The sequence below is a fragment of the Tachysurus vachellii genome, chromosome 15 (assembly GCF_030014155.1).
Source record: "Tachysurus vachellii isolate PV-2020 chromosome 15, HZAU_Pvac_v1, whole genome shotgun sequence".
Taxonomy (NCBI): Eukaryota; Metazoa; Chordata; class Actinopteri; order Siluriformes; family Bagridae; genus Tachysurus; species Tachysurus vachellii.
Window position 1 is genome coordinate 12,027,148 of NC_083474.1, and position 24,705 is coordinate 12,051,852.

At 37.7% G+C, this 24,705-nt stretch overlaps 1 protein-coding gene across 4 annotated transcripts; it reads right to left on the reverse strand.

Moving 5' to 3' along the window:
- Positions 1-1,742: 1,742 nt before the first annotated feature.
- On the reverse strand, positions 1,743-19,717 carry si:ch211-137a8.2 (uncharacterized protein LOC777613 homolog). Of its 4 annotated transcripts, none has more exons than XM_060888683.1 (13): positions 19,520-19,717; positions 10,106-10,325; positions 9,777-9,927; positions 9,271-9,453; positions 8,834-8,971; positions 8,011-8,205; positions 6,755-6,977; positions 6,387-6,496; positions 5,904-5,955; positions 5,423-5,580; positions 3,589-3,768; positions 3,107-3,171; positions 1,743-2,393 (listed from the first exon to the last, which is right to left on the reverse strand). In XM_060888683.1, the coding sequence occupies exons 2-13, from the start codon at positions 10,243-10,245 to the stop codon at positions 2,177-2,179; spliced, it is 1,812 nt and encodes a 603-aa protein (XP_060744666.1). In that variant the 5' UTR covers positions 10,246-10,325; positions 19,520-19,717; the 3' UTR covers positions 1,743-2,176. The 4 variants fall into 4 exon arrangements, with proteins under 4 accessions (XP_060744666.1, XP_060744667.1, XP_060744664.1 ...); XM_060888684.1 differs by having other exon boundaries at positions 3,589-3,765; positions 5,423-5,583; XM_060888681.1 differs by having other exon boundaries at positions 5,423-5,583.
- Positions 19,718-24,705: the final 4,988 nt, after the last annotated feature.

The following is a 24,705-nucleotide window of genomic DNA, read 5'->3' on the forward strand; positions in this document are numbered from 1 at the left end:
CAAAGTATTCGATCTAAGTCCTGTGTATGATGTAGATCAGGGGTCACCAACGTGGTGCCTGCGGGCACCTGGTAGCCCTCAAGGAGCACTTAAGGCGCCCGCGAGACATGTTCTAAAAATAGCACTGGTCAAAATATAGTTCCGTCTAAATAATTTTTCTTGCTGTAGTTTTTGAATAAAAAATGCTTGCATTAATGTAGATTTTAAAATGACTATATTTAATTTCATTTTATTTAATTAAAAAAAATGTAAACAAAAATGTTTTATGTATATAACAAACTCTGGCCTTTTCTGAAGTCAAATGTCAATATTGCGCGCACGTCACGTCCGACTCCTGACACAAGGAAGCTGTGCAGCAACAATGAGGAGTCAGTTGTGATTTACCCCCAAAAACATGGCAGAAAAGCGACAGAAAACATACCATTTTCACGGTGTTTGGGAGGAAGAGTTCTTTTTACGCCAGTCAAAGAAAAGTGTGTGTATCATTTGAGGGACGACTGTTGCGACGGCAAAGCGGCACAATGTGGCAAGACACTTCAGTACGTGTCACGAAAGTTTCAATGCTAACTACCCACCCGGCAGCGCATTAAGGACAGAAAAAGATGTTAAAAATCCTTTCATGCAAGTGGACATGACATGCACTGCTGAGCAACTAAGTGCTCTGTTCAACTTGGATGCTGGACAGGTAAAGATCCTAATGTTGCAAAATGACCTTCACCTCAAAGCCCATCAGTCTGCATTAAACTTTTTGTGCCTTGTGGACACAGAAAAATACAGTGGTGTATGCACAGCAGCTATGAAAGTCGCCTGCCTTTTTGGTTCAACCCATCTCTGTGAATCAGCCTTTTCTAACATGAACTTTATCAAGAACTAACACAGAACACGCCTTACTGATGCACATTTACAAGACTCACTCAGACTTGCAGTGTCAAATTATTCACCGGATTACAGTACAATGGTGAGCAGAATGCAGTGCCAGGCTTCCCACTAACAGACGTTTACAGACAAAGAAGAGATAACGTGTTCATTGAAAACACAAAACAACATTATACTAAAAATGGTGCACAGAAATGTGAAAAATTGTTCAAAAAAAAGACTAGATAACTTGTTGTGACATGATTAATGATTTCCTTGACATTACTTCCTGACTTTCAAATGTTGGAACAGATAAACATAAATAAATGTTGCATGTTTAAATATTCCTACCGTCATTGTTGTATAAATCATTGTTAATAATTGTGGGGAATAATTAACATTGACATGTGAGCAGTCTCTTCACCATATTATTATTATTAGTATTATTTTTTATTATTAAAAAGTGGTCTGTGCAATTTTGCTATTGAGGAAGTTTGTATCAAACAGGTAGCCCTTCGTACTACTCAGTTCCCTTGAAGTAGCCCTCAGTTTTAAAAAGGTTGGTGACCCCTGATGTAGATGGTACATTATATAGCTTGTTACCAAAATCCAAAGGCGAATGTTTAGATCTCTCATACCATAAAATGTAGCAAAATTCCAGAAACACATTATATTATGTAACTGGAGAAAGCAAAGCCCAGACAGCTGAAATCAAGTCCAGGATTGTTACAGTTTATAGACTTCATGGTAAACAAGACAAGTCTGATAAAAATAGATACGAGTGCTTTTGCTTCTTATTACAGAAAAAGAAAACCCGCCTTTCAGATTATGCCCATTCTAAAGTCAGCGTTTTCACAGCACAAACGACAATAGTTCACAGCACAAACGACAGTTTAATTGATTTATTTATTTATTTGCTTCTAAAAATAGTAATAAATATATTATCTAACTCAGTGGATGTAATATTCAAGCTCTTCAATCCCTATATTAACACAGTGACTGTTTATAAGTCCAGTGATTTAGCCCTATACTGAACCAAGACTGTGCCATTAATGATAAAGCCTGACCTACTGCCAGAGACATAAAATATATATCAAGATATAAAATACATATCAAAATGTAACTTTTAAATATGTGTGTCTACAAATTCTAAAGTGCCTAATAACATCTGGCCAACTGTGTAGAAGCATTTCACCCAAACTCTGTGCCATTGTTTCCAAACCTATGGTTGTAATGTATATAAACATCTGTCTCTGGTTCTCTGCTTTAATATCTCTCAAAAGCATCATGGATTATGGTACCCTGTGTGTCTCTGCAGTCCTCAGGTTGGAGGTGGTCCATTGACATAACATAAAGCTAGGTGAAAGGAATGTGCAAGAGAGTTGGAGCGGTAGCATTGGTTGTCTTGGAGCACTGAGGTGGGCCAGATGACCAGAACCACGAATAGGGCTAACAGAATGCAGAGCAGACTTGGGGACTTCAGGAACTCCAATAGATTTAGGAGACTTAGTGACCAGTGTTGCTGTTCTCTGTTGGCACTGCACAAAGGAAGAAGTGACATGAAAAATTATTCCAGTAAGTCTACTACAAGAGTTTCTGTTGATACTCTATCCTTTTGTTTCACATTAAGAGGAGACCATTTCTAATATTCATCTATTCAGAAACTACATCACAAAGCTTTGTGCCTTTGGAAACATTCTTGAGCCTCCTTGAATTTTTCTATAAAGAACCTAAAGAGTATTTAACTCATTATAAAAAGTAAGTATGTTACTGAGTTGTAGTGATTTGGCCACACTGAAACTAGCAGATGTTCTAACTATACAGTAATAAACAGTAATATTGATTTCTGGTGCAAAATATTTTTACTTCTGTAGAAAACCATGGCTTCACTTTGTCAGATTATTCTCACAGAATCTTCTCATCTCCGAAAAGACCAATGGAAAAGTGTCTTTTTTTATGATTTGTAGAAACTCAATAAGGGTTTATAATCAGCTATGGACATAAAATTTTAAATAGGAATTTGGTGTTCAAGAACCTAAACTAAAATGCTTGTAGAATCAATGAGAACTGCATATCGTCTGCTCTTGTAATGTGACTACAGTATATGTGCTCATTTCTCTACACAGGCACACATATAAAACAGTAACTCTAGGCACACATATAGAAGTTCTATTCCAGGAATGGAAACATACACCAATTAAACAATATACTGATTTTCAATTCACTAAGATCCAGCAGTTAAAATGCTCACCAGTGTGTCTTAGTGCAGCTGCTGTCCTTCATTGAATCTTTTAAGTCCATTCTCTCCTTCATACACTAGTGGAAGTGATAGACAAAATTGTAATGACAAGATGGCAACTGGTGAAAATGAGAGACAAGATTGCAAAGTAACCCCACAGGGGCTCGGCTGTTTATGAGCAATTTGCAATCAGACAACATTATGAGCGCAATTATATACAGAGGGTTTAGAAGTGCAAAACTCATAAAATCAACTGTCTGAACCAAAAAAGAGAGAGTCAAATATACTACACTTTACTAACTCTAAATTTATTTTCTACTTTATTATTTAGCAATCAGTGATGACCTACAGTGTTATAGCACCCTTTAAGAATTAAGTCACCAGGTTCAGTAACAGAGGAGATAAACAACCTGTGAGAGGGGTGTGGTCTGATATGTTTTGGTGTGTGTGTGTGAGAGAGAGAGAGAGAGAGTGAGAGTGAGAGAGAAATACACCTGTGAGCTTGGGTAATGTTTGGTAGATTTAGATTGAAGGTCACATGATTTGGTGGAACACATGTTATTGGTGTGTGGTAAGCAGGACTGCCTCTTGAGAAGCACATTTTCCAGATAGTCAGCTTCCCCCACCTCCTCCCCCTTGTGCATAAATGTCGATGAATAAAACCTTGAATACTGCTGTGAAGATGGACAAAGAACAAAAAGCTCAGTCACAGAGCTAAAAACCCAGAAATAGAAAACAGAAAGCTCATTACTTGTGACAGCATGTCAGTGCACCAAAAAGTAATCAAAAACTAACTGATCCTGGTTCATTTAACTAATGAGGGCTTATCTCTCCTTTTTTCAATGCCACACACACACACACACACACACACACACACACACAAGCCTTTAAAAAGCCAGTTAAAGAGCCACAGCTTTCTTTTCCAGCCATGTAGAGCTGCCAGCACAAAGAGGAAATTAGGAGAGCTGCTATAACGTTGAATTGGTTTCTCACTTGCTGTGGTTCTTCCAAGGCTTCAGCAAGCAATCAGCCTGTACATCAGCACAACAAATTCTCGTTCACCCTTTCTTTAAGAAAAATGTAATAAAAATGTAGTTTCTTTCAGGCTGTTTAACTCGGAGATTGAAAAACTATTCAGATCACCCCATAATTATTTTCATGGTGCCACTAAAGCATAGCTTCCACCTCATAATAGTGAGTGAGAAGTCATACATAAACATTCATAAATAAACAATGCTGAAGAGACACTAGTAAAGCACAGCCTGATGTATTGCTCACATAATAAGTCTGTATGCCTTTCTTTGCAATTTAAAAAGAAATCTCCATATGCATTTACAAAAATACACCACTGACACTATCTATGAAGGCCATGCAGGGGCCTTAAAAGGGGAAATTGCCCAAGGTGAAGTCATTTCAAACACAAGTGGCCAAAAAAAAAATTACTTGAAAGGGCCTTTTAAAACGGTCATTTCAAATGGGACTGATAGACATGTTAGATTTTTTGTCCTATCATTTCTCTGGTGGTAGAAGCAAGTTCAAGTATGAAGCACTACTTTTACATTTAAAACAGTAGTAAATTGCAAATAAAATGCAAATAAAATGAATATTTCCAAAATAACGTATTGCATTTGAAAATTAGCTTTCAAGTTCAGGCTGTCAACTGAAACTGGTAGCAGTGTGGGAAAATCTTTACTGCTTATTATATTTCAGAATTTGTTTGCAGGACATATTCCTGTTTAAACATATTCCTGTTTCCTGTTTCTGCTATTAAAAACAACTAAATGCTATTATGACAAAAATTAAATCTATGAAAAAGAAAAGGCACAGCCTGGCCTATAGTTAATTCACTGACAATGTTTATAGTAAAGGATACAAGATTCTGATATGGTCAGCATGAACATGATCTCATATTCTACCATGTATGACAGTTACAGTTTAATATAACACAGGCTTATTTATCTTAATGACCCTGTTCTCTTTGGTTTGTGTGTACTGTGACTTTCATGGCACTGTATATTCAAATGGTGCTGCAGATTTTTTTTTGTTCATATTTTATACGTTTCCTATTTTCTAGTGTGCATTATGATGCATGTTGAATCCTGGGTCTTGTCCCCTGCATATGTATGGGATGACAAGAAAACCCACATAAAGATAACATACATGGGTAATAGGATATACAGAGTATAGAGGATATGGGCTATATGTTATGCATATTCCATAATGATATGCAAGACATTTCTGTGATCATTTTAATTTATTGTAAAATCTCATCAACAGAAAAGAAATAATCAGGCTGCTGAAGATTTTTGTTGAATCTGTGGATGATACCTGTGGTGCATGCTCGGTCTGGACAGCTCTTGAACACAGCCGGGGTGTCTGGACCAGCCAGGCACTGACATGGTCAGATTTAAAAGTGACAGGCTGAGGGGACTGAGAGTCTGGGGTAGAAGTCTTCCAAAATGAAGCATACGGTGACCTATCAGCATCTGCTAAGATAAACAAATGATACATATGCTTGTTTAAATATATTATAATGTGGAAGGCTTTGTATAGTGTGGGATCTGAGTTTGTAAGTAGCTAATCTTCAGAAATAGATCATGTTTACACAAGATGTTATATAGTGCAATATAACGTGCATGTTGGATGATCTGAATGTAATACAGCAGTGTAATGCAGAATGGTCTTAGATGAGAACTGTGATGAACCACTTCAGTTAGATTTTAAGGTTAAGGCCAGAATGAAAGCAGCATAAAAGATAGTGGATGATGCTTTAATCTGTAAAAAGTGTTACCAGTGGGCATTGATTTACCTGGCACAGGGGTCTGGGGTGGAGCCATACCATCCAAGCTACATTTATTGACCTGAGGAAGAAAACAAGAAGTGTTCATGAAGATGTTCCTGCAAAAATACGTATTCATACTGCCTTGGTTGTGCAAATCTCTTGCAGGATAAGAATATACTTTTTAATTTTCTATGAAACCAAAGCTCTGGATACCAATACTATAGTTAGTAAGTACTATATACATTGGAATATATTATGATAAAATACTATATAATAATATATGCACAAGCATACACCAGACTGGAAACATATTTTCTTTTCTTTATGAAAATTTAAGCATGTATCTTTCTCTTTTTGATTGGTATTTGTTGCTTCTTGGAAAATATTCAGATGTCAGTATGCATTACCATTTGATTATTTGATATCACTGACTAACTGTGGTTTGGCTGTACACAATATATGTAAAAGCTGGTTGTGTCATACAGCGGTCACCAAGTGCATTAGGCTCACCGGCTGTTGTATACATTTTATACTGGCAGCTGGAAATGATTCTTCAGATTTCCGATAAGCTCTCCTCCACCAAGAATCATTGGTAAGGTGCTCCTCTGTGCTGCAACCCCCTAGGAATGAAAGATAATCTTTATGGTGTCTAATGCTTCAACAAAAGATATGCCTCTTGATTTATATAATTATAAAAAATAAATCCTGTATGGGGGCTTATATTATGCAATGGGCCTCAAAACATGAATACAATAGATTATCAAAAAGGATTATGGTCTAACAACACACAATCAGACTGAGAGAGCAACCTGAATAGTAATTTTAGATACATTTTTAGGTATTGTGTATTTGTAGGTATTGTGTATAATAATATCCACCTGCACAAGCACTGAGGAAGGAGGACTCTGCATCTGCATGGTTGATGGAGCCTCCAATGTCCACTGAGGGGTCCCACTCCAGGACAAGCTGCTCTGGGCAAACCTGAGTGGGGTTACCCTGGACTGGTGGTGCAAGGCTGTGGTCTTTAACACTTTCCTCCTCCAGCAATATCTCAGAGGGACAGCCAGAGTCTGGACACAGAACCCAGTCATCCTCAAACACCTGCAAAAAGAGAGAGAGTACACACCCACACTTCCTGCCTCAACAGCACTTGGAATTCACACTTTTAGAGGTTAGACATTCTTCTTAAGAAAACATGGGTTATTTGTTATAATATCATCATAGTGATAATATTTTAGCATTTTAGGTACTTCCTTTCTTTCAAGAAATGTTACCATATTAAGCTCTAGAATGGATCTGACAGCCTGCATTACAAATTGTAAGAGAACACTGCGAGGGTGAATAATTAAACCCTATAAGACTGATAACTTAATTCAGAAGTTAAAACCCTCTTTCATCATTCTGACATAATGCATTTTTCTCTCCAATTTTACATTTAAAAACGAATAGCTATGATTCATGGTTTCACTCAAGTATTAAAATAACCACCATTTAGTCTGCCATTTAGTAGACAAAATCTCTCACGCAAAATCTGGAAAGCTGTGGGAAACACACACTGCCAATTCATTATCGGATGTCCGGTGTTGACACTATAACCTTTACATGCTTGTTGTAAATTGAGCATCAATGCATTACATTTTTATCATGAACTGCTTCAGCCTACAGGGACAAAGGCCTACACAGAAAAATGACTCACATAGACAGTAGATGCATTGTACTAGGCATGTTTGACCACAATTCAGCTATTTGAACTATTCAGGGGTGCATTCATGAATATTTACCCCAATGTTTATTATATAATAATTGTGGTGCATTACTTATTTGGAAAATCACATCACAATTTGATAAAGCATAATTACAAAATTGAAACGCCATTCTCAGACTATTGTATACCTATACATTTTTATATAGTTAAATTCCATATTAAAATAGAGACAATATAATTTGTTGTAATCTACAACATATGGCAGCTTAACACATTTTCTAGCATCTTAAAGATTTATTATTTCATCTTTACATTGAAGTCCAACTGCTCAGGAAACAAGCAATCATTCAATACCTAAAATTTCATTTTGACCCTTAACCTAAATAATTTTGTAAATGCGATTTGTAACAGCAGTGTGATAATGCTCACCAGCCTCATGCTAAGAAGACGGGTGTGAAGACAGTTGAGGCCCTGGAAGACACGAGCACAGTACAGGAGTAGCTCCTGCAGTTGGCTCTCAATGACCTGGGCATCAGCTGGCTCACTTCTCTGGATCAACTCTTCCCCTTGCTGGAGAAGTGCATTTAGTTGACCTGCACTTTCAGCCACTGCCTCCTGGAAGCCCTGATAAGCAAAGAGGGGCACATACATGTAGAAAAAAATTTCATATAGTGGTGTGAAGACATACGACACATTTGATCTTCATTATAACAGTCCTCATTATTAAATACTACTAAAACTATAGCTCAAAAAGACAAACGTCTTAGAAGAGTCTTTTCTTTTTCATTCACCATGTACTGCTTCAGTAATATATGGTTGAAATGACTTTACTCTCCTACACTGAAACTGTGTTAACGGGTGATTTTATGTTAAATTTTCATTTTGTGCTTGAGATTTAAGCCGAGGATAAAAATAACATCTGCACTTTCAGCTTGCTCAGATACAAGCAGCTCTCCCTTAAAACTATAGCTGTAGCTTGCTGAATGCTTTCCTTTCACTGTGCATCATGTGCATAAATTATAACATGTTTGATAAATTAGATAAACATGATAAATTGGGATTTGCTGTATGCTAATTGCATGAAATTAAGGGACATGGGTTAGGAGCTTGCATCCAGCCAAACTACCAATTGTTTTGTTGTTTAATGAATCTGACAGATTCACTCAAACATCATTCAGAGCACAAACATTTGTGCTTGTTTATATGTATTCTTTAATAAATAAAGGTCATTTGTTGAAAAACTGATGTGTACCTGAAGTTGTCGCATTTTGGCACAGGTGTTCATCTCAGAAAAATGCTCCACCTCAGTCAGCTTCAGATCCATTTCAGCCAGCCAGATAGCCATTTTCTCTTGCTGCCTCTCAAAGTCCTCCCGCTGGACCACGAAGTGCTATAGGAAACACCGGCACATGCACAGACAATACTGTACTCTCACTGTTCATACACTATTTTTTGCAGAACTGAGGGGGAAAAAGAATGCTGACATTATTAGACTTGGCTTAGGCTAAGAGCATTCAGACAGTATCTAAAATGCTGAAGAAATGGGAAGTAAAGGATAGGCATGATAAAAAGTTAATGTGATTAATATAGGGTTAACATGTTCTTACGTAGTGGATCTCTTCAGACATTTAGAAGTACATATAGCATAATACATCCATCTTTAAGTATAGATATTGGAGCCTCATGTACCTTCAGCCTACGGCACACAATGTCCAAAGAGGTGCTAAGCTGGTCCCAGCGCTGACCACACTCTTTAGTCATATCCATCAGCCTGGTTTTCATAGAGCCCTTGAAAAGCCTCAACAGGATGTGACTTGTCTGGATCAGGCTGTCCAGCTGGGGCAAGCATAGCCTAGCCTCAGTGCGCAGACTCTGTGGACAGAATTACAACAGTTGGCTTATCAATAAAAGTGTAAAATTGACAATTAATTTGGGGAGATTGATGCAAGAAGAGCTACTTGATATGCGTGCTATTATTTCATTCAGTATTACTTGAACTATTCCTAGATTTTAGGCTCTTATAACATTATTTAGTCATGTTTGCATAAGCTAGGATATCCACCTCACTGCAGACTGTGTCTGTCAAAATGTTTGTCATGTTTCTCTCAACCCAAAAACACCAAGATTTTTATTTCTGTGGTCAGGTATCATCAGGTCAAAATGTTGGTATAGTGTTAGTGTGGTAGCCATTTCACCTCAAACTTCTGCAATTCCTCTTTTGCTGTGGTGTATAGAACATGGCTGGAGTTTGGGGAGGCAGCTGATTTCTCTGCCAATCGCAACCAATCATCCAAACAAGAGTATTCATTCATAAACTTATGCCAGAGCATCCACCTCCTCTCCAATCTGTTGCACAAGTTCATGGACCATTAAGACACAAACTACTATATATGGATAGATAAAGAATACATACAGTCTCAGCTGCTTTATTTTCACCATATTTGAAGCAATGTACACACAGATCATAGACTATACATGATCAAAATGCATAACATACTTGCTTCTCTAGACACAAGTTACTTACTGCATACAGCCTTCAAATGAGAATGTGTCATCTTGGCTCAAGTCTGCTAGAGACAACCAGTCCTGTAGATTAGCATGTTCTGGGTGGCCTTTAAAGTCAAAAGCTTTAGTGTACTGTCCAAAAGCTTTTTCAGTGCTCATGCTGGCAATGTAATTGTGCTTCTCATTGTTCTCATTGAGTGGCTTTAAACACTGTTTTTCTTGGCATCACCTTGTGTCACCTGTTGGCAAGAAAACAGGTTGTGAAATGAAACCTGAAGCAACATATAAATTTCAGTGATGTGCTTGAAAATAACAAATGCAATCTGCTTACCCTCTTTTTTTTATGGTTCACTAGACACAAAAAAAAAAAAAAAGAAAAAAGAATTTTTTTTTCGAACTATCTAAACCAGAGTAATTAGAAGTAAGGGACATTTTTAAGTGCATACACAAAGCAATGCAAGCCTTTAAACAAGGATGTCTTAATTGTCAAATGTTAAGCTACAAGTCCTCACTGACTTACTCTCAATGTATTATGCTGACAAATTCCTTATTCATTAATTTTATCTTGAGTGTGTGTGTTCAAAACGGAGCTACAGGAGGAAACTAGAGTCACAGTTCCAACATGGTGGCTCTAGGAGCCTGTGGCAGGGACTGAGGAACATCACGAACTATAGAACACCATCTTCTAGAATGGGGAATGCGGACGCTTCTCTGGCAGACTAGCTAAAAATCATTTACGCTCGCTTTGAGTCTGCAGCTAACCACGCTAACGGCACAAACAGCATGCACTCTGAGCATGACTTGAGGAGGGCATTCAGGAGAGTGAATACCAGAAAGGTAGCAGGACTAGATGGCATCACAGGTCGGGTTCTGAAAGCCTGCACTGACCGGTGTTTACAGAGATATTCAACCTCTCACTGGAACAGTCTGTTGTCCCCTCATGCTTCAAACAGTCCACCATTGTTCCTGTCGTGAAGAAACCCCAGCCCGCCTGCCTCAAAGATTACTGCCCTGTAGCCCTGACCTCAGTAGTGATGAAGTGCTTTGAAAGACTGTTCAGAGACGTCATCACTACCGGACACACTACAGTTCGCGTACCTCCAGAACCGCTCTACTGAGGACGCCATTGCTCATCTTCTCCACACTACAATGAGCCACCTGGACTGCAGAAAAGGGCATTATGCAAAAATGCTGTTTGTGGACTACAGTTCAGCGTTCAACACCATAATTCCCTCCACACTCACCTCTAATTTGGAGGTCCTGGGACTCAGCCTGCCGCTGTGTCAACGGATCTCCAACTACAGTACCTGACAGACAGACCACAAGCCGTACGGGTGGGCAAACACACCTCATCCACCCTCACCCTCAGCACTGGAGCTCCCCAGGGTTGTGTTCTGAGCCCCCTGCTGTACTCACCATACACATTTGACTGTGTGGCCACTTCCAACTCCACCACCATCAAGTTTGCTAATGACTCTGTTGTGGTGGACCTGATCTGTAACAATGACGAGACGGCCTGCCTACAGGAGACCAAAAACCTGGAGAGATGGTGGCAGGAGAACAATCTTCTTCTGAACGTCAGCAATACTAAGGACTTAATAGTGGACTTCAGCACGTAGCAGGATCGGTCATACCAACCGCTAAACATTAACGGGTCCCCAGTGGAGAGAGAGTGGACAGTTTCCGGTACCTAGGTGTTCACATCACACAGGTCCTGTCTTGGTCCTGTTACATCAACACCCTGGTGAAGTAGGCCCGGCAGCGTCTGTACCATCTGAGACGCTTCAAACTACCCTCTCAGGTGCTAAAGACTTTCTACTCCTGCACAATTGAGACCGTCCTGACAGGTAGCATCACTTCCTGGTTTGTGAACAGCACCATGCAGGACAGGCTAGCCTACCAGAGGGTGGTGCGGTCAGCTGAACGTACCATCCACACCGAGCTCCCTGACCTGCAGGACATCTACAGCATGCGGTGCCGGACCCGGAAGATTGTAAAGGACCACAGACATCCCAAAAATGGACTCTTCTTTGTTGCATTCCTTGAAAGCAAACACAGAGTGAATGAGGAGAAGCTTCTTCCTGCAGGCCATTCAGAGTGTAAACCAGGAAACACGCAGGATCTAGTACTGGACCTCTCCCTCTATCTTCACTTTTTTTCTGCACAACCTTCTTTTGCACTAAGACACTCTGGACTTGCACAGCAATGTGTCACTTTAGACAATCACTAAATCATTATAATTTGTACTGCCAATAGCCACCATACGCATACATTATATATATATATATATATATATATATATATATATATATATATATATATATATATATATATATATATATATATATATATATATATATATATATATATATATATATATACACACACACACATATTTTCACATATTTTATATAGTTACTTTTTATTTATCGACCTCCTTTTGGTTTTATTTTTATCCTTTTTATCCTTAATTCCATTCTTTTATATGCTTGAATGCCAGACAGACATAAAAAGCATTTCAATGCATGTCGTACTCTGTATGTATGTGTATGTGACAAATAAAATTTGATTTGATTTGTATGATCAAACTCTCTATGTGCTTAATTCTGCACTTGATTATATGAAAATTTGGATGAATATGGAGCAATGCTCCATAACAACAACAACACAATAATGCAAGCAATATTTGGGTTTACAGGTCTTAGCTCCATATAAGTAATTGGAGCTACATTAAGACTAACACTATCTAAATAAAATACTAAACTAAATTTAACTGCTGGGTTTGGTGACTCAGTGGTCAAAGAGAATATTCAGGCTAAAAAAAATGGAGCTGGTATGAGATCATTAAAGCTTTCCTGCATGTCTTCCATGGAACTTTTGCAACATTGCATCCTGTTTTAGGTTACACAAGGTTGAAAATCAAGTACTCAGTTTAGTCTTTAGCCTGTTAGATAACCTAAAGCAACTAAGGCCAAAAGTCTGGCCAACAAGGGCTACACTGCATTAAGGCCAAGGGCAATAATAACTTAATAATCTCTTTCCTCTTCTCTCCCTCTCACAGCAGCTGAAGTTAATAGAAAAAAAAAATCACTCTAGAATAAAAACAATCAGCAACTAGATTTGTAAAGTTCGTCGCAACAAACTTTGATGTTGACTTTGACGAGGCAAGTATTCGCAAAGGCCGGCGCTTTTTGGAGGCAAGTGGACATAAGGGTCAGTGTTACTTTTGGAGGCAAGTGGACATAAAACTTGTGAAATCTAGTGGAGTGCCAGGGTGCCAAAATATTTGGAGGCAAGTGGAGACGAACATGTGACGTCATCCGAAAACAGATGCAATTCCCCTCCTTGGGTTGACTGTTTTGATATGCCACATGTCCATGTTGTGCTAATGTTTTTTGTCTTCACGTGATGTCACGTGACGTCATCAGAATACCCGTGAGGAAGTTCCCCTCATTGTTCTGAGTGTTTTTTATGTGTCACATGTCCATGTTGTAAAAAGTTTTTTGATTTTGCATAATTTGGGGGCGGGGCTGCGGCACAACTGGAAGGCCAGTCGGTACACCAATTTGTGCACTTTGTTCAGAGTATCACCCTAAAGGAGCTGGCCAAGTTTGGTTTAGATAGTTCGAAAGCTTGCAGAGTTTATAATGCGAGTCTATGGGAAAAAAGGCCATTTTGAGACCTGGTACGAAAAGTACCGGAACTCGGATCATTTAGAAAAGTAAATGTAACAAACTTCAGACCAGGGTCTACAACATATCCAAATTTAGTTCATGTGGCTCGAAAGCCCTAGGAGGAGTTACTCTTGATATATTTTTGTCTAAGCTTAAATAGGAAAACAGAATGTTGGCTTCTACAAAGCCAACATAATGAACAGATTATATCTATAAAAGGATTCTTTAGCTGAAGCTGGATTGAATGTATAACTGTTTACCTTTAAAAGCACTGCAAGAGCAGACAGCAATCTTTGCATGACTGACTCTGATGTAAAAGATCAGACATATCAGACAGAAAAAATGCTCCTGGACTTTGGGACACAACTTCAACCATCAATGCCCATAAATCAGCCCTATACCCATTGCCTATAAGAGTTATGAGGCTGCCACCTTAACCCTGGAAGGGGAAAGCACAAAATAGATTTTCCTCGCCTTCATACCTTCAAAATGTGCCAGACAGAGCAAGATGGGCCACACGGGGCCATGGCCTCTGTCACTCAAAAGTGCTGCATTCAAGTGTCTATTGCTCAAGTGACGGACTATTTTTCAGCACACAAGAGAGTTTAGAGTGTCAAAGACTGTGCACAAGGCTAATCCCTGCTCTCAGTCACACCTCATGCAGAAATAATAGCACAGACTATGTCTGGGTTTATGAACAGACTTGTCTTCTATAATAACAGTCTCTTCAAGCCTTCGTCAATCAATAACATAAAGCCATCATTTATCTGTAATCTTTCTTTTCACCTCAGTCACCTGCACCTAAGATATACTCAGACTTCTGACTCTGTTGAAATGACTCATTTTTTCAGGGTTTGAAAGTCCAGCTATGCAGCAAGCATTCTACAGTGAAATCCATTAAGCCATTGGAGCGAGTCTTAAGGTGCTGGAGATGAAAATTGAAGTCTGTGGTATTGTTTTTTTTTTAACAACCTGTGAAGAGACTTGGTCAACCTAGGAGAAATATTGAGTGCTAATAAAAACGTTATCTACATGTGCTCCTAAACTCACCAGCAGGTAAAAAAACAGATACAGGACTTTTGTGGAACTGGGATGTAAACCTACCTCACTAATGCCAAAAGATTTGCAGCAGATGACATCAGGAAAAGGCAAAATTTTATTTATATATTTGTACTATTTATATATGTTTATGTTTGCACTGGCATGCAGGATAAATGTGCTGCATTGTCTTATACTGTATGTGCAATTAGAGATCCAGTAGAGCACACAATATATGACACACCTATACGCTTATGCTTGGTTAAAACTTGTTTTTCCTGGTAAACATCCTACACATGCTTTGACAATTGGACTCTTGGGCCATTTCAGATATATAAATTAAAGCTAACAATAAAGACAAACATTAGATCATGGTCAGATACTCATTATGTATACCTTATCTCTCATTTAGACACTGTCTAGGGGTTGGCTTTACTTAGGCAAAGCAGGTGCATCTGGTACTTTTCCATAACACAGCCTGCATTTGAATGAGCCTGAGATGAATAAACACTCACACTGTTGGGGATCTAGCCTTGGACAAAAGGTGAGGCAGCAATGACTCAACTCTCATCTGCAAGACAAATAAAAACTAATGATGGCTCAGTGCATCAATAAAGTCAAAATCACTCCATGACTCTTATCTTGGGTTTAATGTTTGACACCAAGCTAACCTTTCAGAACTCTTCACTGGTGGAGAAAGCACACATACACAGTCACCAGGAATTTCAGGGAATATCACTATTGCTTCTCAATGGCATAAAAAAAATGACCTAATTACTCTGACTTTGAAACAACCTCCTAACACATGAGCTAAATGTGACAACGTAAAAATGCAATTCTCGCGGTTTTATATTTAGAAAGGAGCATTTAACTTTAAAAAAGCTAATAAAAGCTCTCAGATAGAGCTGTTTAATGAATACTGGTGTTCATACTTTAGTGCCATTTAACATATTCTTAACTGCTTGACAATCCAAGAGCATCACAGCATCCAAGCTGTTTGATATATGCCACCATCTCTTTTTTCATGTTGTTGATCAGTTTGTCTATTAGATCTTATAACATTTCTAAAACTATGAATGCCTGACTGCCAGATAGAAAAGCATTATTCATCACTCCAGAGAACATGCTTCCACTGCTCCAGATTCCAGGGGTAATGTGCTTTACACCACTCCAGCCAACACTTGGTTTGATTACAGTTGCTTGGCAATGCAAACCCTTTTTATGAAGATCCAGCTGAACAGCTCTTGTGCTGATATTCCATTCAGAAGTAGTTTGGAACTCTGTAATGACTGATACAACAGAGGATAGGCACTGATTATGTGCGCCACACTCTGCAAGCTTAACTGACCTACCATTTTCTGGCTGAGCTGTTCCTAGATGCTTCCATTTCATGATGATATCACTTACAGCTGACCAAGGCAGAAACTTCACAAACTGACTTGAGGCACATAAAGTCGTTGATCACTTTATTAAGACCCATTCTACTGCTATTGTTTGTCTATGGGGATTGCATGGCTATTTGGTTAATTTAATGTACCTGGTAAGAATCAGTGTGGCTGAAACACCTGAGCACAATAATAAAAAGGCTAAAGATCTAAATTCTGTTCTTTTTGGCTATTCACACTGTGCTTAACCTTGATTATATTCATTTGAAACCCTTTTTTTATTATGGTTATTGACAAAACAAATATGCAAATAAGAAAGTGAAATTTACAACATGAAACATCAACTTGTATATGTATATCCAAGTTTAATTGTTAACCCTAGGGAAAGTATGAGTTTTGTAAAATGTCAAACAAGACATTTTTTTTCTGTTTTGCAGGGTTTAGTATGACCCAAGTTTATTTCGAGTGTGAAAAGTGTAAGCCACGGTTTAATATACATAAGATGAATACACAATCTCATATGTATCTACTGTGTCATACCCGCTGGATAATTGAAATCCATGTAAAATTTTAATAGGTATTTTAATGCATGTATATACTCTTTGTGATGCAGAGTACAACCCACTTCTGTCTGTGTGAAGAAGTACAGGGACAACTTAAAGAGGACCCATCTGCATTTCTGGGGACAGGTTCTGAGATGTAGTGGAGTTTTGAACCCATGGCCCACTCTTCTTCCATATCCATCCACCTCCCTCCCTGCCCACACCTCTGTACTCCCTTTCCATCCTCTCAGAGACTGCATTCATTGTCTCTTCCCCGCCGCAAGCCCAAATGGGGAACAAACAGACCTTTCTCAGTGCCCGGACAGGGAGATGAGGCTGGTGCCAGGACACCTGATCTCCCCATCCCCCATGATTCCCATGGAGACCAAGCTATGCAGTAGAAGATACATTGGGGAGAGCAACAAGTAGAGCAAACCCATTTCAACTGCTCCTGCCTCATGGGACCTACTTAAAATACATCACTGTCCCTTTACAGAAAATGTAGGTCCTACACTGTTAACATAGACCCTCTATATGCTTATCTTGTCTAAACGTTCAGTCCAGATCTGAACTATAGGATTGAATATGTTCTTACAGCATTTATTATCTGCAAATAGGTTTAATACAATGGCTATGGTTATTGCTGATTAACAAATGGATAAAACCAGAAAAAAATCATGATGATTGAAAAAACATAGGTTTTATATTTCTTTATTGAAATCTCATTTATTGAACTTGCATTACTTATTAGCACTGAACTTTGTAACATGAGATTTCTTGTAACAGTTCTTTCAGATCTCTCACATTCAGATCTTAAGTTTTATACAAGCTGTATGTCAAATGACAAACACTCAAATTAAAAAAAACAGACCAGAGAAATTGTCATCCTAGAAATTGGTTTCCTTTTTTCATTTATCTTGTGTAATGAATGGAATTTTTGCTATTTCAGCTCTGTTTCTTTTGCCAACAGGCTTGTGGCAGGTGTAGAGCTAAGAAAGAATAACTGAGAACCATTCACCTGATGGCCAAGGACAGACAGCACGTTTCTCTGTGCAGAGTGTCTGTCTGTGACGTAGCCACGTCATACCCTGAAGCAAGGGCATTTTCTCTGGAGTGGGTTGGGGAGAAAACAGAGAGGCAAAGAGGGACAGAGAGACAGACAGACAGAGAGAATAAAAGATCAAGTGTATGTGTGTGTGCTTCTCAGATCAATGTAGTTAAATGAAACTTGCCATTTGCCATAATAATGGTTCTAAAGTGCTCAAATCATTCTACCATTAAAGCATGCATGCAGAGTTGAATCAACACACTATTCATCACTCTTGCCTTACAAGGGAAGTATGTGTGTGCATCCACCATAGTGTTATGTTGGAGAAATCTGAGAGTGGGATTTCTTTTGCCCACTCAACCTGGGAGTTTCATATAGCAGGCCTGAAATCGGCCAATAATCACAATGAAGTGAGTACTCATTAGGGCTCTATCGGATTTCAGTAGAACCAAAGAGCATGAACGTGCATCTGAAAGGCCGATTAGTTCTGGTATAGGACAACATTCATGAAGAGAGTTGGAGGAGGAGTCTCTCTGAATGAGAAGGGAAGTCTATGGAATCCTGGGTTAAATGCAAAACAATTTACTACTGAACCGGCCATTACCATGCTACCATTTTATACAACAACTACCAGTTAAGTATAAACTCGATACTTAAGCTTAAGGTACCTATAAGGACCTTTCCTTTCTAAGGCCTAAAAAGCATTATATAATTCCTTCACCAGATTTAAATTTGAAGCATGTACCGAAGCAATTGTAAATATTTAATCAAACCAATTACAGAAGTGGAAATTGGATGGAATAGACCCTGACAACCACTGCTTCCTAGAGACTGGATAAAACACATTTTATGGATTTAGGCAAAAGCATGGAAATGACTATCCTCTTGAGCATGAAACTGCAACAGAAACTGAACCTTGTGACTGCAAGTAGTCAGCCTTTCAATTGAAATAGTGGTATATGAGCAAATTTATCCTGTAAAAGGATAGACTGTCTGTGGCCTTTTCTGTTCATCAGCCTAAGTATGGTAAAATTAATTGTATATGAAAATGCCATGGATTTCTGGGTGCCTCTTTTAATCGATCTTAAATCTCTGCTTAGGTGCTCTTTATGTGCTCTTTATTTAAAACCATCAAAGTACCAAATAAAGCAGAGTCTCATATCAAAAAGCTTGTCATATATGGATAAAGTTGAAATAAAAATGTTAACAAAAAGGTGAAAAGCCTGATGAGTCCATGTAATTAAACACATTAAATGTAATGCAGTTCCAATGACGTTTTTAAATAGAGTTTCCTTGATATATTAAATATCAAAAGATGTACAAGATGTGCTAAAGGGGGTTCCAGCATCACATTTCACAGGCTAAAAAGAATGAATAAGCTGAAAGACAGCCAGAAGACAACTAACAGGATAACTTGACATATACTAAGGAAGTCATTCCTACTATCCCACAGGCAGACTGTTATGTGCAAAATATATATGGTCTATACGCCTATGAACCGATAAAATGCAAGAGCGGCTTGAACAACAAGCGCTACAATCAGCAATTATTTAAGGCCTGAGATTATATCACACAACACCATGTGCAATGCAGGCTTACTAATGTACAACAGTACTACTAGTGAGTTAAGTACACAGGTAAGCTGTACATCCTTTCTCAACATGGAATTAAAGTATCTGCGGTATACTAAAAATATTTCCTGTATTGTCGCTAAGAATAACATTCGGATGTAAACGGTGCACTTACTTCTTGTTGACTTCCAGCAGAAACTAATTAAGTTCTGTAGGTCTTGACAACGAACATAATTCAAAAATTAGTTCATTAATCTTAATCTTTGACCAAGCAAATAAAACTCCCAACTTTCCTAATACAATACACTCAAATCTCACCTTCTAAGCTCAGGTAAGAACACAAAAACTCAGGAGTTACAGGTAAGTCGAAATATCACCTGACACAGGTAGTCTGAAACCACGCCCCCAGCTCACGTGACATGCTTTTATCTCGGAATTTTTGGTTGACGTTCTTTTTAGTTGACGTTCTTTTTTTTTTAATTCGCGGGTGCAGATATAGCTTGAAAATCATGTATATACAGTATGTATATATGTACTATTCTATCATGAACCCTTCACGTCATCACGTATGCATACATGCATTTATAGATGGTACCTAAAATAAGTGATCTTTCTGTACACATATCTATTTGCATTTATAAGACTAGCTGATGGGCCTGTACATGAATTTCAATTGGGAGCATACTCAAATCAGCCACTTACATAAAGACCAAAAAATATAGATACCCCACATTTCAATATATAAACATTATGGTTGCTATGCTCTTATTCTACTTTAATGGTAGCCAGCTAAGAACTGTGTGTGTACTGTTTAACATGCTTTGTCTGGAGAGCTGCATAACTGTATATTAATAGGCAACCCTCCTAGCAGCTTTGTTTTGCTGATTAGAAAGGAGCAAAAGAGAAACCCTCAGGGGTCTGCCTTACACTGTGAAAGGCACTGGACCCTAAAAATGGCAAGACAGAGTGACACCATTTATCTCCTTTGATCAGAAGTGAAGAGAAGAGTGTGCCAATACACCAGTCTCAGATCTGCCAGACAACCTTCACTCATGCACCACTCACACAGATAGCCTCTATTAATCTTGCTCTTTACCCTCCTGGTAGCACAGAAAGTGGTAGCTCTCACTAATTCCCTGCATGGGTAGGGTTCTTCTGTTATAGTTCACTGTCTGAAAGGATTACTCACTCTGCTCATTATAAACAAAACACACTGTAATTATGCAATCGACTGGATTTATTTGCTGTACCCACTTTAATTATGAAGGAAAGACAAGCTCCCCAAAAATGGCCCATTCAGAAAAACAAGCACATGTGTCTAATGAGGTGTAAAGGCCAGGAGGTCACAGGCTTCATAACTGAATGTGACGTTTATACTCTATTAGTATAAATTATTACAACTTATGGTTAGGTTACATTGCTGATCAAACACTGTATAACCTTTATTTGGTTTGTGTGCATGATGTACTAAATTGTGTGATTTAATTCAAGGTTTATGCATTTGGAAAAGTTTTATTTTTAAATTGTGCTTTCCTATAATGTCATCACGGGGCGCTCTGGTAGGTTACAGGCAGCTCAAGAATGAAATATGTGAAATGAAATATAAATATATTTTTACATCTATATATAGCTGTGCAATCCCCAGTTGCCTTGCAACTATTACACAAATCAAAGACTTGGTCTAAATCAACACATGTACAACAGCATCCGCTCACATTAATCATTAATAAACAGAAAGCACATTCTCTAAATATGTCTCTATAATGTCTCTAAATATGTCTCCAAATATGTCTCTAATATGTCACTGAAAGGTATACTTAAATTAAATAATAGCAAAATATTTTATAATTTAGACTTTTAATAGTCTTTAGGCAAAGCATAAATAAGTGAAAACGTGCAACCCTCCCAAACAACAAACAAACAAACAAACAAACAAACAAACAAACAAACAAACAAACAAACAAACCCACAAGCAAATAATGAAGAAAGAATAAAAGAAATAAATAAATTGGTCTTCTGTGAGCCTTTATTGTAATATATGAGCTCCCTCTTCTGGCAGAACTCTGTACTACAAGATACTTATCACGTGGGCTTTGATTTCATGTTCTCGAAACAACTCCCTTTCATGTTTGTAGTGTACTTTTGTGTTAAACAGATGCAACAACTTATGATGTCTTCATTTGCAGGTCTTTAGTTGTGTAATGGAAGCCTTGGTAGTTCAGACGACTGTTCATCAATATCATGCAGCCTATGTAGCCGAAAATGGCTTGAGCCAATAAGCAGTTGTCTTTTCCAATCATAGAAAAGGTAAAACTTTAGCATGTTTCAGAAATTGCGTGTTTCTCATGCCTAAAGAAAATTCATATTTACAACATTCACCACTATACAAATCAAAACAAAACAAATAATCAGTGAACACTGTGATAGGTTAATAATGTGCTATTGTACCTTTGATTGAATTATGTTTGTTTACTTTAAAACTAAAAATATTTCACAATATTTTGACTTAAATTTGCATCATAGTATTTGGTATTTTGGTTCAACAGTCTTGGACTGAATATATTCTAAAGAGTAGCTTTATCTCTCAGTAAATATCAGCCTGTATATATATATATATATATATATATATATATATATATATATATATATATATATATATATATATATATATCAGTGAACTGTATGTTACATGCACAGATCAGAACCATTGCTGGTTGCCCTCACTATAAGCATGCATTTCTGCTTGAGAGAAGTTATGATTTTGCCAATTGCGTGTTGGCCCAAATTGAATCCTGAATGCAGTAGTGGATGCACATGTGTGCTTGTTACTCACAGAAATGTGTATCAGAAAACTGAAAATGGGTCACCAATTCATAATTCAATGCTATGCTCAAATAGATTTTCTGTTAGTCTACACCATGCGGTGCTGTGCTGGGCTATTTTCATTGTTAGCCAGTGTTGCTTTGATGGCTAATGATGATGTTTTTAATGCCTGAGCGGCTTTGATCTTTAACTCTACATATTGAATGATATTGCATTCTTAATCTATTCTGCAGATCAATTATTTAGTGGACTGAAACACTCCAGTCTTAATCAGTAAAAATGTACCTTAATCACAAATATTTCCATTTTCCATTAATTATTTTCTAATTATGCATAGAAAGGTAATAATGCAGGTAGGTGTTGTTATGTATTGTTCATATGGTAGCACTTTTATAAAGCCCTTGTGGTTTTGAACCTTGAACCATGTGGTTTCAAAATAATTTTCCATTTGTTGCTTTTAAGTTAATCTCGATTTATTAGCATGTTTAAAGAAGAATGATTCAGATCCACAATAACTAAATTATTTTAATGAAGTAGACTTAATACATATATATAAGTGGTAGAAGTTTAAATGATTAAGATAATCATTTGAACAATTTTTGACAATCATTTGAATTCTGCATATAATTTCATAATAAACTAAATTTGAAAAAACAAAAACAAACAAAACTCCGCCTTAAATAATTGCACACAATGCGAAACATGAAGATGGCGACATTGTCACACTTCACAGAGACGTTGCTTTCAATTAATAATATAAGCATCAATTAGTATGTTTTAATCTGTAACACCCTTTGCAAAATGAACGAACCTGATAAAAAACAACAAGTTCATACCCCATCTATTCAAGGTGATCACAAGACTTACGTCTATACAGCAAGTCGACTTTCATCTAACAAACTTCAGAGAAATTCGCTGCTCTTTATTCACGTTTGGGCTTTGAACTCCTAACATCAATGTGTGACGTCATCATTCCAAAGCCCATCAGAGTCTGAGGTCATGAAACAAGGCCACTTGTATGATTTACTGCAGACCTATTTCAAGTTCCACATGGCTAATAAAGTGGAAGTTGTTGGTTCCTAGAATTAATCATATTTAAATTATATTTTAGCTATATTATGTATTACTATCACATCATTGCACAGTGAGAAATATCTTAGGTTAAAGCAATCGAATATGTCCTAGAAACAATACGTCTTTTTTGGTTGTTCTGTCATACTAGAATATATCAGAGAAACTAATATTACAACCTAAAGTAAACTTCCACTTATCATTGTCCACACACTGTATTTAACATTTAAAATTCCGAGGTCTTTAATTAGGCCTACGTAAAGGCTTACTATATGTAAGAGTGTTTTTAGTTTTAACTTTTCCCTTTAACAGAAAAGTATCAAAGTAATCAAAACTGAGATGTACAAAGGATTTCAAGCTCCTTTAACTGTCATATCAAAAGATAATGGCCTTGTAGTGGGCCTTTGAAGAACCTTTGTACTTCCACAATGAACACAGAGGTGATAATTGACCAATAATGGAGTTATTAATCCTAACCTTGGATTTAAGATGGTGGAGAGAATAAATATCAGCCCTCATCCAGACTGAGACAGAACAAGCTGAGCGTTACCACAACCAGGATTGAACATGGATGCATCGAAGTTCTCCAACTTCACTATTGATTACATTCTGGGGGAAAGGACAGGACCTCACCCAAATCATTCAACAGCATCGCAGGAAGATTTTAGCAAAGTGAGCCTTCCTTCAGGGAGTGGATTTCACGGTCATACTAGCGGCGTGGCAGTGATGGCTTTTCCTGCATCCTGCCAGTGCATGTACGACACAGCAACCTGTTATAACACATTCCACTGCTGTGGACCTGTCACATGCTATCAGACCAACTTTAACATGGGTTACTGCGGGGATCACTGGATTCATGCACAACCAGGTAAGACTTATAGTTCTAGTAGTATATATTAATGTGCATATAAATATGTGTATGCGTATGTGTAGTATATATTAATTCGTATATTTAAGTATAACAATAAAGATTTCTAGGCCTACTATAAAATCTGTGCTATTGACACAAATTAAGTTAATGTATAATAACAAAAATACAACCAACCTACATACCAACTATGTTATGTATGCTGATTATATCTGGCCAAGTGATTCATTTAAAAATGTCTAATGTCTAATAATGCAGATTACGACAAAGAAGATCTTCAGCACAGACACCGAAACCGCATCAGGACAGTGTTCACCGAAAGCCAAGTGAAACAGCTGGATCAGCTCTTCCACGTCACCGACTATCCTACTGCGGAAGCGCGCGCACAACTGGCGAGAAATACGGGCCTCAGCGAAGAGACAGTCCGGGTAAGATAACTACCTTCCTGGGCATTCAGACTTCAACTATGTGATAGTTTAATGCATGTTTTGGATATCTTAATTTATTTGCAGTAGCATTGCATTTGCATTGTAAACACAAGACCATACATGAACATCCTCAAGAAAAAGTAAGATGTTGATGTTGTTTTAGTTGCATTG

Excerpts from the sequence above, each read along its gene's own strand:
- si:ch211-137a8.2 (XM_060888681.1), bottom strand. The coding sequence starts at position 10,245 with ATGAGCACTGAAAAAGCTTTTGGACAGTACACTAAAGCTTTTGACTTT. Across the intron at positions 8,206-8,833 it reads CCAAAATGCGACAACTTCAG|GGCTTCCAGGAGGCAGTGGC; the intron begins GTACACATCAGT and ends TTTGCTTATCAG. Across the intron at positions 3,769-5,422 it reads AGACCGAGCATGCACCACAG|CAGTATTCAAGGTTTTATTC; the intron begins GTATCATCCACA and ends CCATCTTCACAG.